Here is an 18,025-nt window from a genome sequence, read left to right as displayed (position 1 = left end):
CTCGTTTCTACTATTACTACTACTATATATATATTACTATTATTAAATTAAGCTTTGTTTGTTTGTTTGTTGATATTGATAAAAGGCAAGAAAAAGAAAAATTAACCTTTTAAAATAATAATCGCGATTTGTGTGAAGCTAGAAGTAATAATAATAATAGATAGATGTATGTGTAAGTATAACAATGAATGAAATAATAAAAAAATGAAATGATGATAATGGGGCAAGCGCTTGCCGCGTCCTTTTTGTTGTGATCGCAAGAGAGTGAGGGACTTGCTTACATTTTAAAAATATATTATTTAAATAAAATATTATGATCGATGATCATAAATTTGCTGTCTGTTTGTTTGAGTCGTTCACCTTCTAAAGAAGCCTATTCTGTTGTTGTTGAACTGCACGCCTCTGACTGTAAAGATAGATAGGCGGATGGGATGATGATGATCTGTGCTTATACTTCTATAAACTGCAATTCTAACTTTGTTGTTGTTTGGTTTGGTTACTGCCTATTGATGATGATGCAGAGGGAGCTGGTGTGTAGAGGCGACACACCCATCGTTCGAGTTGAGCGAGCCTCGTCTTTTTGGATATTTTTTTTTTTAGTTTTTTTTTTTGGCTTTTTTTTTTAGTTCTTCTGTCCCAAGAAAAGTGATTGTGAAGTATAGATTAGATCAACACAGTTTGTAGTTAATTACCTAAACATCATCATCATCCAACTCATCATGATCAAAGAAGTTCAAACATTAGTAGTCACTATCGATACGTATATTTCCAACAAGGTTGGAATCACACTCACCAGCTATACAGGTGGTGTCGAGAATGCTTCTTTGTTGCTCACTGCATTGGTGGGTCTCATCGTCTTGGTCGTTCTCTACAGACTAGTGTCATCACCAAAGGTTGTGAAGCGTCCAGCCCGTGAGGTTGGTGTGTCGCCCGCCTCCAAGGGTACCGGTGCCAAGATTGATTGTGTCAATCCTGCCACCGGCAAGTCGATGGGTGTCGTCAACGCACTCAAACCAGAGGAAGTCAAAAAGTGTCTCGAAGCTGCCCGTGTCGCACAAGCTGAATGGGCCACCACATCATACCAAGAGCGTAAACAAGTTCTCCAAGACTTTATCGATATGTTTATCAAGAATGAAACTGAAATTGTTGAAAGTTCAATGAGAGATACTGGTAAAACAAGTATGTTGAAAACACAAATCAATCAAAACAAACAAACTATCACCCTTCACTTTTTACTTACATATGTTTTTTTAATATCATTTAGGATTCGAAGCAACACTTGGAGAAGTTTTAACATCATGTGAAAAACTTAGATATTTGGTTAATTTTGGAGAAGATGCTTTAAAGACTCAATACCGTCGTGTTCCAATGTTGATGGGAACCAAGTCGGCACGTTTAGAGTACCATCCAATGGGTGTGATTGGTATTATCATTCCATGGAATTATCCAGTACATAGTATCATCTCGGCTGCCGCTGCCGCTATTTTTGCGGGTAACGCTGCGTTGGTCAAGGTGTCGGAATGGTCGACTCACAGCAAGATACTCTTTGAAGAGTTGGTGCGTGAGGTGTTGGCTCGTCGTGGACACAACCCAAATCTTATTCAATTGTTGCCAGGTATGGGCGAGACGGGAGAGGCTCTTGTACGCTCGGGTGTCGACAAGGTCTTGTTTATCGGGTCGCCGGGCACTGGAAAGCGTGTCATGAAGGCTGCATCGGACAACTTGACCCCCGTCATCTTGGAGCTCGGTGGCAAGGACCCCATGATCGTCTACGACGACATTGACATGGACTGGGCACTTGCGATTGTGCAACGTGGCTGTTTCATCAATCTCGGTCAAAACTGTATCTCTTCGGAACGTGTCTTTGTGCACGACAACATCTACGACAAGTTTGCCAAGGCTTTGGCCGAAAAGATCAACTCGTGTACCCAGGGTCCCCCCGAAGAAGGCCAGTTTGACTTTGGCTCGATGACCATGCCCGCTCAAGTCGACAAGGTCGAGCATCTCGTCAACACCGCCGTCAAGGAAGGCGCCAAGTTGATGGCTGGTGGCAAGCGTAACCCCCTCTACAGCAAGGGTCACTTCTTTATGCCAACCGTCCTCGCCAACGTCACTGAAAAGATGACCATCTTTAACGAAGAGACATTTGGTCCAGTTGCCTCGCTCGTCCGTTTCTCCTCTGAAGAGGATCTCGTCCGTATGGCCAACGGCACCGTCTTTGGTTTGGGATGCTCCATCCTCACCTCTGACTTGGCTCGTGCCGAGCGTATCGGCCGTCGTATCTCTACCGGTATGCTCACCATCAACGACTATGGCGCATCCTACCTCATCCAAGATCTTCCATTTGGCGGTTGCAAAGAGTCTGGTTTCGGCAGATTCAACGGTCCAGAAGGTCTCCGTGGTTTCGCTCGTGAAGTATCCATCCTCACTGACAAGTTCCCAATCCGTACTCCAGTCCCACGTTTGATCCGTTACCCAATCGACCCAGCTGCCGTCGGTATCATTCGTCAAGTCCTCTTTATGATCTACCAAAGAGGATTCTTTAACAAGATCAAAGCTACCATTTCTTTCACTTCCAAGGTCATTAGAAATCCAAAATTATTATTATAAATTTATGGAAAATAACAAAGTTAATAATAATAAATCTATCCTTAAATATAAACACAATCATCATCCATCTTTTTTTGCTTGCCTTATATATATTATTTATATATTTATTTCTTTACAAAAAAGTCGGATATCTTTGAATTTGATTTTGGAGCTACCAACAATGCTTTTGCTTTTGCCGATTTCTTTGCAGGTGCTGGAGCACCCAACTTAAATTCACCTGGTGTTGAAAAGGCTGTTGCTGATGCATTATAAACTAATGGATCAATTCCTTTCACATTACTACTAGTAGAATTATTAATAATTGCTGATATTGATCTAATTGTTATATTTCTTTTTAATTGATAAAGTATAAGTTAACATGTTAGTAAATATAGAGATATTATTCAATATTATTTAACATTATTATTATTTAGACTTACCCATAAGAATTTGTTAATAAAGATAGATTTGAATCACTTAGGTATTCACCAATAAAATCGATTGCCATCATTTTCCAAGTTTCTTCTGGTATGATTTTGTTTGATTTGGTTTGAATGATTAGGTTGGATCCACCAACACATACGTTGATATTTGATATTTTGAGATAGGATACGAGGGTGTTGACTTTGACCTGCAACCATTTCAATAGTTTATCTTTGTTTAGTTTATAAAATCGATCGTTGATGAGATCCTTCCAATCACACACCATAATGATTTGATCTTCATCCCATTTAAATCCCTTTTGTGTTAGTTTGGCATAGGTTGGCTCTTCTTTAATCGATGATAGATTGGTAAATTTGTCATCTCTATCTTCCAAATATCGAATCATAATAAACATTGGATCAAATGGTGTTGTAATATATAATGATCCATCTACATAGATTGATTATAAAAATATTAGTCATTAGATATTCCAACAAAGTTCAATGTATCATTATTATTATTATTATTATTATTATCATTCATACCATGTCTTACACCATCATTTACCAACCACGATGATGGTTTCTGATTCAAGTTATTAATTTCCAATAGAGTGTTGGCATCACAATCTATGATAAACCTAGATTCTTGTAATGTCTTTGGATGTGGTATTGAAATGATATGTTTTCCTTTATGACTATTTGGTGAAGATGATGAAGACGATGATTGTTGTTTTTCTTGTTTTAGTTGATTCTTTTTATTATTATACAATATAAACATTCTATCAGTGTATGGTAGTTGAGGTATAGGTTTTGATTTGGGTTCTGTGGTTGTCTTTGAAGGTGACTTGTACTTTCTCTTCTTTGCCTTTCCATCGTCCTCTTCTTCTTCTTCTCCTCCTTCTCCCTCACCTCCACTAAATAGGTCCTCTTCATCCTCTCCATCACTCTCTTCATAACTGTCCTCTACCTTTCTTCTTGAACTCATCTTATATTCTATCTATCTTTACTTTTGCGAATGTTAAATAATGACTAGCTAAAAAAAAAGAGGGAGTTCAAATCCAGTGGATTTGGTGTTCGCTTGATTCTAATATTATTATTATCGATCGTTTTTAGTGACCTCATTTAATAATGAATATATTATCAAACTAAAACAAGACAAGACAAGACAAAGTATTGTCACCTGTTCTGTTTGAAGAATAAACTGTGTTGCAAGAAGTTCCTATTTACCCAACTCTTGTTGAAAAAAAAAAGAGAGAGAGAGAGAGAGAGAGAGAACATATATTTAATATTATTATTTATTTATTTATTTATTTTTATGCCTATAAATGATGATGATGATCTAGATGGGATGAGGATGTCGACATGACATAGATAAATATGATCATCGTTTTTGGACAAAGGTCGGAGATGCTTCAAACAATGCGCAGAGTTAGCCAAATTAAATTAAAATTAATTTTTTTCATTTTTTTTGATGTTCCCACCCTGACTGGGAACTTCTACCTTTTCTATCACCCTTGTTAGTTAAATTGATTATCTATTTTCAAAACAAAGATTATATAAAGACAGAAATGAACACCAAATACACTGAAGAATTGATTGCTACTGCTGTAAGTACTATGTTTACACTATAAAGAAGAAGAAGAAGAAGAAGAAGAAGATAGATGGTGATTGTTGATTGGTTGTTGATCTTCATCATAATCATAATCAGATGTCATAAATACAGTTTTACAGCATCATAATATCAATCATCACCATCAGATCCTTTTGATTGGATTGAAAAGGGAATATGATATGAATCAACCTATCATATATTTATCTTATTCCAACACAGACAAGAGAATCGTTCATTCATTAATACATATGACTAATTATAATAATAATTAATTTAATGTATCTAATTTTAGAAAGCTATTGTTGCAAATGGTAAAGGTATTTTGGCAGCTGATGAAAGTACAGGTACCATTGGAAACCGTTTCCAAAAGATTAATTTGGAAAACACTGAAGAAAATAGACGTCAATACCGTGACTTGTTGATCCACACTGACGGCGATATTACCAAGTACATTGGCGGTATTATCCTCTACGAAGAGACCCTTTTCCAAAAGGACGACAATGGCACCCCATTTGCCGAAGTCCTCAAGAAGAAGGGCATCCAAATCGGTATCAAGGTTGACAAGGGTACCGTCAACATTCCACAGACTGACAGCGAGACTGCCACCCAAGGTTTGGACGGTCTCGGTGAGCGTTGCAAGAAATACTACGAAGCTGGTGCTCGTTTTGCCAAGTGGAGAGCTGTCCTCAAGATCGACGTTGCCAAGCACCAACCAAGCAACCTTTCCATCCTCGAGACTGCCCACTCACTCGCCCGTTATGCCGCCATCTGCCAAGAGAATGGTTTGGTGCCAATTGTCGAGCCAGAAATCTTGAGTGACGGTAGCCACTCGATTCAAGACACTGCCGATGCCACCGAGCGTGTTTTGGCCGCCGTCTTTAAGGCTCTCTCTGACCACAAGGTCTTGCTCGAGGGTGCTCTCCTCAAGCCAAACATGGTCCTTGCCGGTTCAAGCGGTAAGGCTGCCGATCCAAAGGAAGTAGCCTACCTCACAGTACGTACCCTCCAACGTACCGTCCCACCTGCTCTCCCAGGTGTCGTCTTCCTCTCTGGTGGTCAAACCGAGCTCGAAGCCACTGCCAACCTCAATGCCATCAACCAAGAGCCAAACCGTCCATGGGCTCTCTCCTTTTCATACGGTCGTGCTCTCCAATCCTCCATCATCAAGACCTGGAACGGTAAAAAGGAAAACTTTGAAGCCGCTCGTAAGGTCTACCTCCACCGTGCTCTCTGTAACTCTCTCGCCGTCCTCGGTAAATACCCAGGTGAAGAAGCTACTGCTCTCAACTCTGAAAGTTTATATGTTGCCAATTACAAATATTAAACATAGATATAGATAGATCAAAGTTTTAGGAAATATATAATAATCAAAATTGAAAAAAAGTAAATAAATATTAACTCAAGTAATAATAAGTAATCTTTTCTTTTTTTCCCATTTGTTGTGTTGGATGAAATATACAAAATATAACCATTATTTTATTATTATGTTCTAGAACTAGTAGTAGTGGTCGTAGTAGTAGTAGTATCAATATTTTCCTTTTCTTGTTGTTGTTCTTTTTCCTTTTCTTTTTGTTGTTGTAATAATTTTTCTTCTAGTTCCCATTGTTTTCTATTTTCATGGTATCTCTTTCTTTGTTCTATATGCTCTTGTTGTTTTTTGTGTGTTTTGACTCTGTACCCCTCCCAGAGATAATTGTTGTTGTTGATGGAAGAATCTTGAGTTGAGGAAAGTTGGTTTTGATCTTTGTTCTTGAGATTGGTCCATTTGTCAACCTCGGGTTGATTTTTTTGGATGGTGTGATAGGCGATAAATGAATCGTAGCATCGAGTTGGGATTTGACATTTGCGTTTCGTTAGTTTGTAATAGTACATTGCGGCTACTTTGGGCATATTCTTTAAAAGAGCAATTTCAACGGCCAATGATATTGTGACTGATGCCTTGGTTTGGCTGGATCTGTCTTTTAGCATTCTGTCTATATAGACCAAGCTAGGGTTGAATTTCGAGTGGAGTGACTGTATGCTGATTGGCAGGACCAATTGGGTTGATAGTTGTCTTGGGAACAAGGAGGGTTGGATATTGAACCGCTCGACAATACTGGTGGTATCTTGTGCCGAGCAGAAAACAAACACGGTACGCAACAAAAATGCGGTCAACAGAGAATCCTTGGGTTCAGACTTGACGGCCTCGTTGACGATTTTGATGATGAGGTCGGGTCGGTCAATCACGGAAGCAGTCTTGATGCACGCGACAATGTTGGTGGCCGACATGGTCGACAGCGGTACTCGGTCGAGTACGTCGAGTAGGATGTCTTGTGAATAGGGATGGTTTTCTGCCGAGACAGCTTCCAAAAGGTTGATGATTCTGATGAGATGGTCCTTTTTATCAGTGTCGCGTATCGTGTCGAGAACACGTGTGATAATATCGAGTGGTGCACGCTCCCTCAGGCAACGCTGAATGACTGCGTCGGCGATAATATAGGTTGAGGCAGGATGCTCAGAGGCAAGGTTGACAAATGTGCCATACAACTTGTTTTGATCGGCATGATCGACAATATCAACCAAAAGACTGCGATCCAATGTTACACCTCTGAGCTCTTTTTTCAGGCGAGCCATGAGTGTATTGTATTGCTCCATATCGTTGTTTCGCAGATACATAGAAAGTAGCGCGCAGTATGATTGGTTGATTGCAAACTTTGAACGGGTAGGGACGACATAGTTCTCAATCATATCCTTTGCCTTTTGCTCGAGTCCAGCTCGACAGTAGGTGCCTACAATGATTCTGTAGATATCTGGCACATGACCAGGTGGCATCATTAAAATCTGCTCTGAATAGGTGTTCCACAAAGCTTCTGTTGTGACAGCGTCGTTTCTCACCATTGTAAACACACCTTGCATGCCCAATGCCGACAACTCAATGTTATTCTTGGTCATTCGTTCAAAGATCTTTGTCGAACAATCGGCATCGTGTGCTACACTGTGCAAAATACGTCCACAATTCTTGCTATCCAAAAGATGGTTCTCTTCCAAATGATTAAAGATAAAGAGCAGCGTAGTGGTCAGCTTGTGATGACCCGCTATCTTTACAAGAGCGTACCAGAGTTCCTTGCTCTGACAATTCAGCTTTACAAGAATACCAACCATAATCGAACACATATTCTTTTCTTTTCTAAATGCCTTATCATTTGTAATTGATTGAATTAATCTAGAAACATAATCAATCAAATGGTGTTAGCTATTATATACTATTTGATCGTTGTTGTGATCATAAATAGATAGACATACTTTGCCTCCAAAATCTTTTGACCTGATATGAATTGAGTGAAAAAGTATGATCTAAACTCTCTTGTTGTTAGACCTGAATAGGGAGGTGTATAAGCCCATCCCTCTACTTCTGGTTCTTCTTCTTTCATTTCATCTAAATTTAAAACTTCATTGTTGTCTGAAATGAATGATGATACTGATACTGTTGAAAATGATCTATTAAATGATGATGAATATGATATATCATATGATGATGATGATGATGATGATGATAATCCTTTATTTGTAATGATGGTTGATAACAATGAATGTGGTGGTATTGACGATGATGTAGATAAACTTGATAGTGATGATGATGATGATGAAGAGGTATATGCTATTGATGTTGTTGCACTATTTCTTCTGACAAAGGTATTTGTTGCCTTTAATAGTGTTGATCGTATCATCATATTGATTCTAGCTAGACATATATATATATTGCATATGAATTCTATATGTGAAATGAAAGTGAATAGAGTGAACTAACTTTTAAATTGAATGAAATGATCAAATCAAAGAAACGAGTCAAGACTCACAAACCCACTCTGAGACTGCCTCCATCCTTTTTTGTGATTAAAAAAAAAGCACACTTTTTGTTAAAAAATCAAATATTTTATTAAAAAACACCATCATCTTTTTTTTGATCTTGTTTATTATCTCTCACTACCTATTTATTATTGTTGTTGTATTTGTATTCATTCTTTCTTTTCTGTACTATATATATCTATCTATCTATCAGTAGATCAATCCATTGGTAGACTACTTCATCATCATCATCATTATCAATCAGTCTTTAGATCTACATTAGATTGTCTATTATTATTATCAACATCAGTATTACAGTCTGACTGACAGAATCAATCAATCATCAAAGAAGGGATAGTTACCTTCCAATCATTTTTAGTTGATTGTTTCCAACCACAACAATATATATATTATATCAATATGTCAACAAACAATGATTCACCAAGAAGAGGGAATATAAATATTCAATCCTCTTCCTCGTCCAACTTGACACACTCTAGTTCCACCTCGTCGCTAAATGAAGGTGGCAGTCCATCGATGACAAGCAGCAATGGAAGTGTGCCAAAGTCACCAACCTCTACTAGTGCACCTAATCTCTCGACATCAACCTCTTCAACAACTACTACAACCACTACAACTTCTTCTAATGGAGGTGTAGGAGGAGGAGGAGGAGTACACACTGTATTGAGTAATTTAGGATACACCAACAGTGGAATTAGAAGAAAGAATGTAGAGTACATATTATTGGCAGAGTTTGATATCGATATCGGATCTAAAGTCAAGTATCAGTATCCTTGTCCAACAGGTGAGGATGAAAGTCTCTTGGCAGAGTTTATGTTACCCGATGGCGCTCACAAAAGAGATGACGATTGGACTGTATTCTTCCTCAACAGACCAGATCCAGATGGTCATTTATCAAAGAACAAGAAAAAGGAAACTACTCCTAAACCAGAGAAACCTTTATGGTATGAGAGAGACAAAGAATAATAGTAATAATATCACCAACTAATCAACCTTACTTTATAGCAATTCAATAGAAGCATTTATTTATAAATTTTCAGAAGATGAAGAATCAAAGGGTTGGGTAATGTTGGATCCAGATAAATTAAACCTTCAAATTTATAGAAATACGATTAATGTAATGGGTAAAAATGGTTCATTGGTTACAAAGATGTATGTACCCAAAAGGGGTCGGCGGGGGAAATCTAAATCACTTTAACCTCTTTTATTAATTTGTTTTGTTTTGTTTTGTTTTAAAGTGAAAAACATATAGATTTGGAACATACTCAATTAGAACCATTATTTGATTGTGTATTGACAGACTCTGGAACAGCATTGGGTGTTAGATTCTTTGAACAGCAAGACGAAGATAACTTTTTAAGTCATATCAATAGAATGGTCAAAGAGATTACCGAAGAGAGAACCATTATCGAATCCTCTAAAAAGGGTGGAGATGGAGCTGAAATCAACGAAGACACCAAATGCAAGGATTTCCTCTACTGTCTCAATTTTATGAACAATCAAAAAGATGAATCTGTTCGTAGAGGTGCCGTCGTTAAATCATTGGCAATTTGTACAACTCATCCATTTATTCATATTTATAAGGTAAATCTTCATTATTACAAAAGTATTAGTAAAGATTAAACATTCTAACACCACCAATTTATTTTTGCTTGTAGCCATTTATGATCCTTGGTATTCAAAAATACTTTAACTCACCCTCGATTGATGTAATAATAGAATTGTATCATGCTTTAAATAGCTTAGACATGTCAACTGTACCATTCCTCAATGATGTTCAAAAGCACATCCTAAGATCATCTCCAGACAAGAATAAGCAAAATCATTCAACTACCATTACTTATCTTGCCAACAAAATGCCAGTTTATATACCAATTACAATGTTTCCTGATGAAGTTGGTGATGTAAGAATATAAGAAACAAAACAAATATATATATGTATATATTCTAATCTCTCTTTTTTTTTTTTATAGTATAAAGTAATAACATTGGTACAAAAATTTGGAAATGATGTAATGAAAATATTCAATGGTATATTATCACAGAAAAGAATATTATTTTTGGGACATAATTGTAGTGCTGGTGAAGTGTCTAATTATGTATTGGCAGCGTGTTGTATGGTGTGTCCACCATTAAAGGGTATTCGCGAGCGTTGCTTCCCTTACACCAATTTGGTGTATCTCGACTTTTTGACGGTGCCTGGCTACATTACTGGTGTCACCAATCCAATGTTTGAGGAACATACAAAGTGGTGGGATATTTTGTGTAATATTGGTACTGGCAAGGTCACGATGAACCCTGCACTAGTCACAGAGATTCCCGACAAGTTTGCACAGTACGACACTGATTTTATGGCCGAAGTCAACCACAGCATCACACAACACTACGGCGAGGATAAGATCAAGTCGCTGTTCCAAGAGTACACACAACACATTGTAGATATGGCACTCGACGAGGAAGAGTTCCCAGATGACCAAGCACGTCAGTTGGCACTAGAGGCCAACCGTCCACGTATCGATCTCTGGACCAAGACCAAGACCTACACTACCTATCTGTTTGATCGTGAGACTGCCAAGCGAAACAGCGCAATCCGCGATCACAGCATAGCTCGTTCCATTCGAAAACTAAGAAAACGCAAAAACCTTCAAGAAAAGGAGGTGCTCCGTATCTATGAATCATTCCTTGACGCCATCAAAACCGAGCAACAAGTCACCGAATTCCTCTCTCACCTTCCAAAGTCCCATGGCGGTCTTTTCCCAGTGGCCATTGGTCTCTTCCACACCTCAAAAGATATTCGAGCCGCTACATGCGAACTCTTCCGAAGATTAGATAGTATCCAAACTGGTAGTGGTTTCATTGCTGGTGTAAACCCAATGTTTAAATTAAATTATGATAGAATCTTAAAGGATTTAAAATTATCTCCTACTCCAACAAATAATAATAATCAAAATAATAATAATAATAATAATAACAATAATAACAATTCTCCTGTTACAAGTACTACAAGCACAACTTCAAATAACAATAATAATAATGCACAATAAACTTTAATAATGACAATAATAAAAAAAATATAATAATAATAATCGATCAAAGAGTAATTTTGTTTTCGAAGAGAGAATAATCAATCAACAACTATTATTATTGAATATGATATTTATCCTTTATTTATATATTTGAAGAGGATGAGTGGAGGAAGAAGGTAATTAAAAGAAGTAGAGTGGAATTCCATCCAATATTATAGATAGGGATTGATGGTAATTATTTAAATCGAAAATATGTGGGTGTTAGAATCTTCCAATTAAAGAAGAGAATTGGTTGGAAAAAGGAACTGATGGTTCTAATTTCCAGCTTTTTTAAACCAAGAAGAAGTTTATAATTAATTATTTGGTATTGTTGTTCTTTTTTGAATGATATAGTTTCTTTTTTTTTCTTTTTTTTTTTGATCTTTTTTTCTTTATAAACTTCTTTTTTTTTGTTTGTTTTGTTTTACCTTTTTTATTGTTATTATTATTATGTTTTTTATATGTACATTATTATTATTATTATTAACTAAATATTTTTTTGGTTATAAAAATATTTTTTGACTATAGTATGCAAGTTGGTTTGGTTTGGTATTAATTATTAATTTGATCATTTGATTTTTCTATTACTATTATTATTTTAATCATCAATTAACAATTCTTCTGTATAATTTTGTTGTTGATGATGATGGTGATGATGATGATGTTGAGATACCATATGGTGATGATGATTGAGTCGTGGGGAATTTGGTTGGTGATGGAATAATTGTGGGGACAAGGGTTGTTGAAGATTGTGTAAAAGAGGTGATGAGGTTTGTTTGGGTGATTGACTGTATTGTTGTCTGGGTGATTGGGGGAGGACTGGACGGTTGTTGGCTGCATCAGAGAGACCACGTCGTTTTCTTGGTGATGACAATGCATCGCTTTCATCGACGATGGACGTTGAGATGAGCATGTCGATCGATGTTCTCTTGCGGAGATCGTCTTGTAGATCCACGCTGCCGGCGCCACTACGCAAAAAGTGAAGTGGTGGGATGACGGGTGTTGGGGCAATGCCAATAGCATGTGGCGGCGTAGACGAGAGTATGAGTGGCGAGGTTGGACCACCCGACGAGCCACCAGCACCGCCAGGAGAGGTATGCAAACTTCCACGCGGCGACGAGGCATTTCCACCAGACATGACTGAAGATGGAATAGGTGGGGTAGGAGAAGGAGATGTAGGGTAGCCAGGTTTACGGACGACTGGGGAATTGGTCAGACCGCCACTACGCTGTATTTGCCATGGATCGAGCAACTGCTTGAGACGCCAGAACCCATTTTGCTTGTACGTATCCATTCCAGACTCGAATATATTTTTAGAGTGACTCAACATGTCTTGTATTTGTTTGTGCCAGTTTTCCGACTTTTTTTTGTTGAAGCACAGGATGTCCCAGTGGATGACCATGAATTCATAGACGTCAGACTTTAGCGAAAAGAACTGCTTCTCTTTAAACTCGTGGTGCAACGTATAAAAGACGACACGCATGATGCTTGCCCATGTGGGTGATCGGAGGAGGATGTCGGGCTGACCGCGTTGGCAGAGCAGACACTCATTCAATGGACAATTTTGTATCTTTCCAGCGGCCGCTGGATGTGGAGACAGTGGAGGAGAGCAGGTGGTTCGTGGCGAAGATCGAGGGGATAGTGGCGAGACGGGTGTGATATTATTGGATGATTGGTGGAGGTTGAGTGGGTTGAGGCTAATTTTTACAGGTGTGAAGGGTGATGGCGATGATGGTGCCGATGATGATAGGTTGTTGGGTTGGGGTATGGATCCCGAAGAAAGCGAGAGCGGTGATCCGACAATAGGCTTGAAATGGTTGGCTTTGGTAAACTTAAAGTGTGGTGGCGACGATGGAACCGATTGTGAAGGGGACGACGAGAGAGATATACGAGAATAAGAGTTGGCTAGAGAGTCGCACGATAATGACTCGGTCGATGATGCCAAGGAACTTGGTGATTGTGCGCGTGGAGATGGGATGGGAATCGAAGAAAACGAGTTGGATTGTGAATAGAATATATTGTTGGATAGTTTGGTAAATGGATTGCCACTGCTATGAGTAGGTGAGATTTGATGGCCTCCACCACCACTACTGCCACCCATCTGATTGATTGTAGGTGAAAGAGATCCTCCTCGTGGACTGTCAATCAACGAATCACTCGATGAATGAGCAATATCGGCATCAATCTTTATGGGCTCGGCCGAGGCCACTGGCGAACTCGAGGCCGATGGTTGATTCTTTATACCAAATAGAATCTGTGCCATCTCTTCTATATTATTTTCAAACCCTTCCTCTTTGGTAACTAGGTTTTGGGAAATGGTCGTATTCATGATAGTGATAGTATTATTATGTTGTTGATATTATTTTTATATATACAAATAAATAAAGAAGTATAGGATACTGTAGGATAGGATATAAATGATTTATATAGATATATAGGGGATATTATTATTGTTATTATATAAACTAAAAATAGGAGAAGAAGAGGACACAGGTTAATTATTTACAAGAGGTATTATTATTATTATTTTGGGTGAAGTGCAAAGGAGGGCTATTTTAAAATATATGATTCTTATTTTGATGATTGTATCATTACTACTATGTGTATATGTATTTGTGTATGTATATATATCTTTGTACAGAGAGAGAGGAGAGGAAGAAGAAGAAGAAACAAACAACTCGAATTGTTGTAGGGATGTTTGTCGACGATGAAAAAGGAGACTTTAAGATTTGATGAAGGAACTAAACTAAGTTATATAAATATCTATCTACAAAAGATGAACAAGGAGTAACAACAAGAAGAAATCGACAAAGAGAAGGGAAGGGGATTTAGAAACAAGAGTCAACCCGAGAAAGAGAGAAAAAGAGAATGCTAGACAAGGATCAAACGATGGGTGTCTCCTCGCATTAAAAAATCAGCAAAGCTACAATTAATTTAAAAAAAACTTGATTCCAAAGATATTTTCAATCTTGGTCTTTGATTGGTTGGGCACCTCTTTTTTTTCAAAATCGTGTTGTTGTGTGATTTGGAAGGAGAGAGCGAACCGTAGACGATCGTAAAGCTTTTTACCCTTCTGGGCTTCTAGTCTTTATCATCATCATCATCATCGTATCTTCTTGCGAATGGTAGGAAAAGGGGTTGAGACCACCGGCAAGGATGGATGAATTCATAGCAACAACAAGGTGGTGGTATTCATCCAACTTGAAGCCGAAACCAATCCCGTTACAATACCGAAGTTGACACGTCGAAATAGATATTTGTGTGTGTTCAATTGAATGGTTGGTGGTGCTAGTGCTGTTGTCGATACATGGCTCACGAGATAACGTTGAGCTTTGATTGGAAAATACAAGGGAGATAGAGATATATTATGTGACAGATAAGAGAGAGAGAAAGAGACAGAGACTAAAAGAAAAGATAAAAATGGTATCTGTCCTTTCCTCTTAGTTCTTTTGTTGGTGAAGTTACAAAAAAAAATCAATCAAAATGAAGAGGCATATGATGGTACACAAATAACAGAACAATCTAATCTAATCTATCCTAATTGTAATTACTTTTTGGTTTAATGGTTTGTTGGTCACCGTGATTCTTTTTCTTTCTTCTTGCTTTTCTATTCTGATTCTTTCTTTCTTTTTCTCTCTTTCTCTGATGAAACAAGCATTATGCTTATCTTATTATTGTGTGATATTGTGTGATTAATAATGAATAAACTGAAGAGTTTGTGAGAGCGTTTCTGTCAGAAGGAAAGACAGAGCTGTTCTTGTTTGACCGAACGAAAGATTATAATAAACTTCAAAAGAGAGAGAATCGTTTGAGAGGAGGAGTAAAGTTCGTCTTTTTATTTTCTATCGACCTCATCTCCTCCTCCACCACCAACACTTTTGATTTAAGTGCTGACGATGATTCATAGCAAAGGGAACCGACTCGGTCGATCAACAAGATCAAAACCCGCTGGCCTGTTTCAAAAAACAACAAAGTGATGGCATCAGTGTGTTTGAAGTGGCACCAAAAAGAAAAAAAAAAAAAAGAAAAACAAAAGATCTTTGAAAGGGATGCCCACACACCCACAACAATGGCATATTTTTATCCATTTATGGTGAAATTAGCACCTTTTCATCACCGAGAATGAACGAGTTCTTTCAATCAGTCCATTTGAAAAGGAAAGAACTGATATAAACTACTCTCTCTCTCTTTGATCAGGTGAAAGATTTACAAATCCAATCAATGCATACATCTACAAAGTTTGATACAACAATAAATGAATGAAAATGATATCATATGATTGGTAAAATTTTACCAACAACAACTAAATACTCTTGATGCTCCTGAATGTGATTATGATTTTCGTTTGTGTGGATGAATATTGGATTGATGGATGGGTGGATGAATTGTTGAACTTACAAAACTGGTCAGTGAAGTATATGTATCCTGTCGCTATGGTGTGCTGATGTTGTTATGTATATGAATATTAATATATTGGTATATTGGATAAAATCCTAACAACTACAATGGTAAAGTGTAATGTCGGAAACACTCGGTTTTTGTGTGTTTGATTAATGGATAGAGCGAGATGATTGATTAATAAATAGAACACAAGAATGATTTATGATTTAGTTGGTTTCGATGGATGGTTTGAGCTCCCTCTTGCCTTGGACTATCAGTCGGTTGATTAAAGTGGATAAATCAATCTTTTCAGTCGAGTTTTACCAAATATCTCGACTCGACTATTTCATTGGTTGTTGGCAACAACACCTAGAACAGGGCAGGGGGTGGGTGTGCCCCACCAAACAACTAAAAATTCGAAAAAAACCAATCAAAGTCATCTACCCACTACTTTGTAGGTTGGATGTGATGAGAGCTGCGGGCATGGTTTGAGAAACTAAAGATGCATCGACTCATGAGACCTTCCTCCTCATAGAGTCAGCGTAGTTTTGATGATGTTCACGTCAAAGGTTGAAAAGGAACCTATCTCATCACTTGCAACAAAAACAATACCTAGGTAGGTAATCAGCTGATAGTGGTCAAGGAGTAATCTTTAAGACATGTAGCAGATGGGTAATGAATGAATGGATGATAGATCTTTAGAGTAATAGCAAATAAAATGAAATGTTATAACCTAGCACAAACAACAATTCATTCAGTTGATCTAGCCGAACCGCCAACGCTACTATAAACGAAAATGACGAATATTTATCGGTCGAGTTGTCGGGTTTGTCCATCAAATCTTTGTTTGACGACTAAAAAAAAAAAAAACCTTCGATTATCATAATCACTGATCTTCAAGTGGCCACTATTTTCAAATGAATCCTGGGCAATAATACTATGGAAATAATAATATTATACCTGTATTAATACTAGTTAAAGTTAAAAATAAAAGTAATATTATTATTTTAGGTTCGAAATTTTAAGACTCATCCCATTCACAACCATCATATTTCCTTTTTTTTTTTTTATCCACCTCGATCATTCGAGGTTTGTCGTGTAGACGAAACGACGTTCTTGTGCCCCGTTAATGTGAATCCCCCGGGCATCGCGTCAATCCATGTTGATTGTTTTTGTTTGGCTATATCAGTCAAAGTCGACGAAAAAGGGAATTGTTTGATCAACTATTCTCGCGCAATCCCCCCAAACTCATACACAAACGGCTGTATTTGTACTCTCTATTGACTATTGTAGTAATAATACAAAACGTACGTACAGAGAGTAATTGAAATTAACTACTTTTGTAAATTAGATATAAAATTGTTTTTTAATGTCGAAAGAAAACCGGTTGGTTGTTCTAAGATCCACACCTTTGCAGGGATGATTTTTCGTTTCAAAGAGACACTCTCTAGGGACCTTGCCCTTGTATATGTGTCTGTGTGATTGTTCCATAAAAGTCGAAAAAATCCATTTTTAATTATGTTTCAAAAATAGGGAAGGGATGAAGAGTCCTCCAAGATATTATTTGATTTGCAGACGCGCGTCTTTGCAATGTTTGTGGGGTTAGAGTGAGTTTTACTCGAGAATCATACACGCGTATGAACGGGGGGCTATAGGTTGGTTTACTCGTACAACAGTGGTGTTTGACCAAGTTTGTGAACGATTAAGGGAGGGAACCTCTCTCTTTCTTTCTATGGTGTGATATCATAATGGGGATCTACTTATTCATGCTCACTCTGATAATACTACTCCGTACATAGAGAAGCAGGTATAGCCCCCACCACCGTCTTTTATTTGAGTTTGCCCACTTGCAAACATTTAATCTTTTTTTTTTGACACCATCTATTACCCCCATTTCTTCATAACAGTGACCTTCATATCAATAAAACCAGCAGTTGTTTCATTTTGTTTAGATCTTCTTTCCCAATCCTTCTTTCCTATCTATCTTAAAAAAAAAAAGTAGTAATAGTAGATTATTCAAAAAAAAGAGCTCTCAAACAACATTGACGATAATGATAAAAGTTGTTTGAGTAAAATTATATTATACTAGTACAGGATATATTACAGAC

The 18,025-nt window shown here is 37.6% G+C and overlaps 6 protein-coding genes across 6 annotated transcripts; 3 read left to right on the top strand and 3 right to left on the bottom strand.

Moving 5' to 3' along the window:
• Positions 1-313: 313 nt before the first annotated feature.
• DFA_11722 (aldehyde dehydrogenase) lies at positions 314-2,610 on the top strand (the record flags this gene model as incomplete). Its single annotated transcript, XM_004350618.1, has 3 exons — positions 314-341; positions 748-1,179; positions 1,265-2,610. The coding sequence occupies 3 exons, from the start codon at positions 314-316 to the stop codon at positions 2,608-2,610; spliced, it is 1,806 nt and encodes a 601-aa protein (XP_004350669.1).
• A 104-nt stretch (positions 2,611-2,714) lies between these two features.
• On the bottom strand, positions 2,715-3,999 carry DFA_11721 (uncharacterized protein; the record flags this gene model as incomplete). Its single annotated transcript, XM_004350617.1, has 3 exons — positions 2,715-2,940; positions 3,030-3,462; positions 3,558-3,999. 3 exons carry the CDS (start codon positions 3,997-3,999, stop codon positions 2,715-2,717), a joined length of 1,101 nt encoding a protein of 366 aa, XP_004350668.1.
• Positions 4,000-4,582: 583 nt separating this feature from the next.
• On the top strand, positions 4,583-5,950 carry fba (fructose-bisphosphate aldolase; the record flags this gene model as incomplete). Its single annotated transcript, XM_004350616.1, has 2 exons — positions 4,583-4,621; positions 4,919-5,950. The coding sequence occupies 2 exons, from the start codon at positions 4,583-4,585 to the stop codon at positions 5,948-5,950; spliced, it is 1,071 nt and encodes a 356-aa protein (XP_004350667.1).
• Positions 5,951-6,108: 158 nt separating this feature from the next.
• On the bottom strand, positions 6,109-8,336 carry DFA_11719 (uncharacterized protein; the record flags this gene model as incomplete). The annotated part of the gene is made up of 2 exons (XM_004350615.1): positions 6,109-7,627; positions 7,870-8,336. 2 exons carry the CDS (start codon positions 8,334-8,336, stop codon positions 6,109-6,111), a joined length of 1,986 nt encoding a protein of 661 aa, XP_004350666.1.
• Positions 8,337-8,871: 535 nt separating this feature from the next.
• Positions 8,872-11,516, top strand: DFA_11718 (uncharacterized protein; the record flags this gene model as incomplete). The annotated part of the gene is made up of 5 exons (XM_004350614.1): positions 8,872-9,416; positions 9,478-9,624; positions 9,711-10,056; positions 10,131-10,376; positions 10,446-11,516. The coding sequence occupies 5 exons, from the start codon at positions 8,872-8,874 to the stop codon at positions 11,514-11,516; spliced, it is 2,355 nt and encodes a 784-aa protein (XP_004350665.1).
• A 619-nt stretch (positions 11,517-12,135) lies between these two features.
• Positions 12,136-14,707, bottom strand: DFA_11717 (uncharacterized protein; the record flags this gene model as incomplete). Its single annotated transcript, XM_004350613.1, has 4 exons — positions 12,136-12,765; positions 13,246-13,838; positions 14,213-14,283; positions 14,607-14,707. 4 exons carry the CDS (start codon positions 14,705-14,707, stop codon positions 12,136-12,138), a joined length of 1,395 nt encoding a protein of 464 aa, XP_004350664.1.
• Positions 14,708-18,025: the final 3,318 nt, after the last annotated feature.

The sequence above is a fragment of the Cavenderia fasciculata genome, assembly GCF_000203815.1.
Source record: "Cavenderia fasciculata unplaced genomic scaffold Scf_EUAJFUG02HR96I-5, whole genome shotgun sequence".
Lineage (NCBI taxonomy): Eukaryota > Evosea > Eumycetozoa > Acytosteliales > Cavenderiaceae > Cavenderia > Cavenderia fasciculata.
This window is presented reverse-complemented; position numbering and strand designations above follow the sequence as displayed.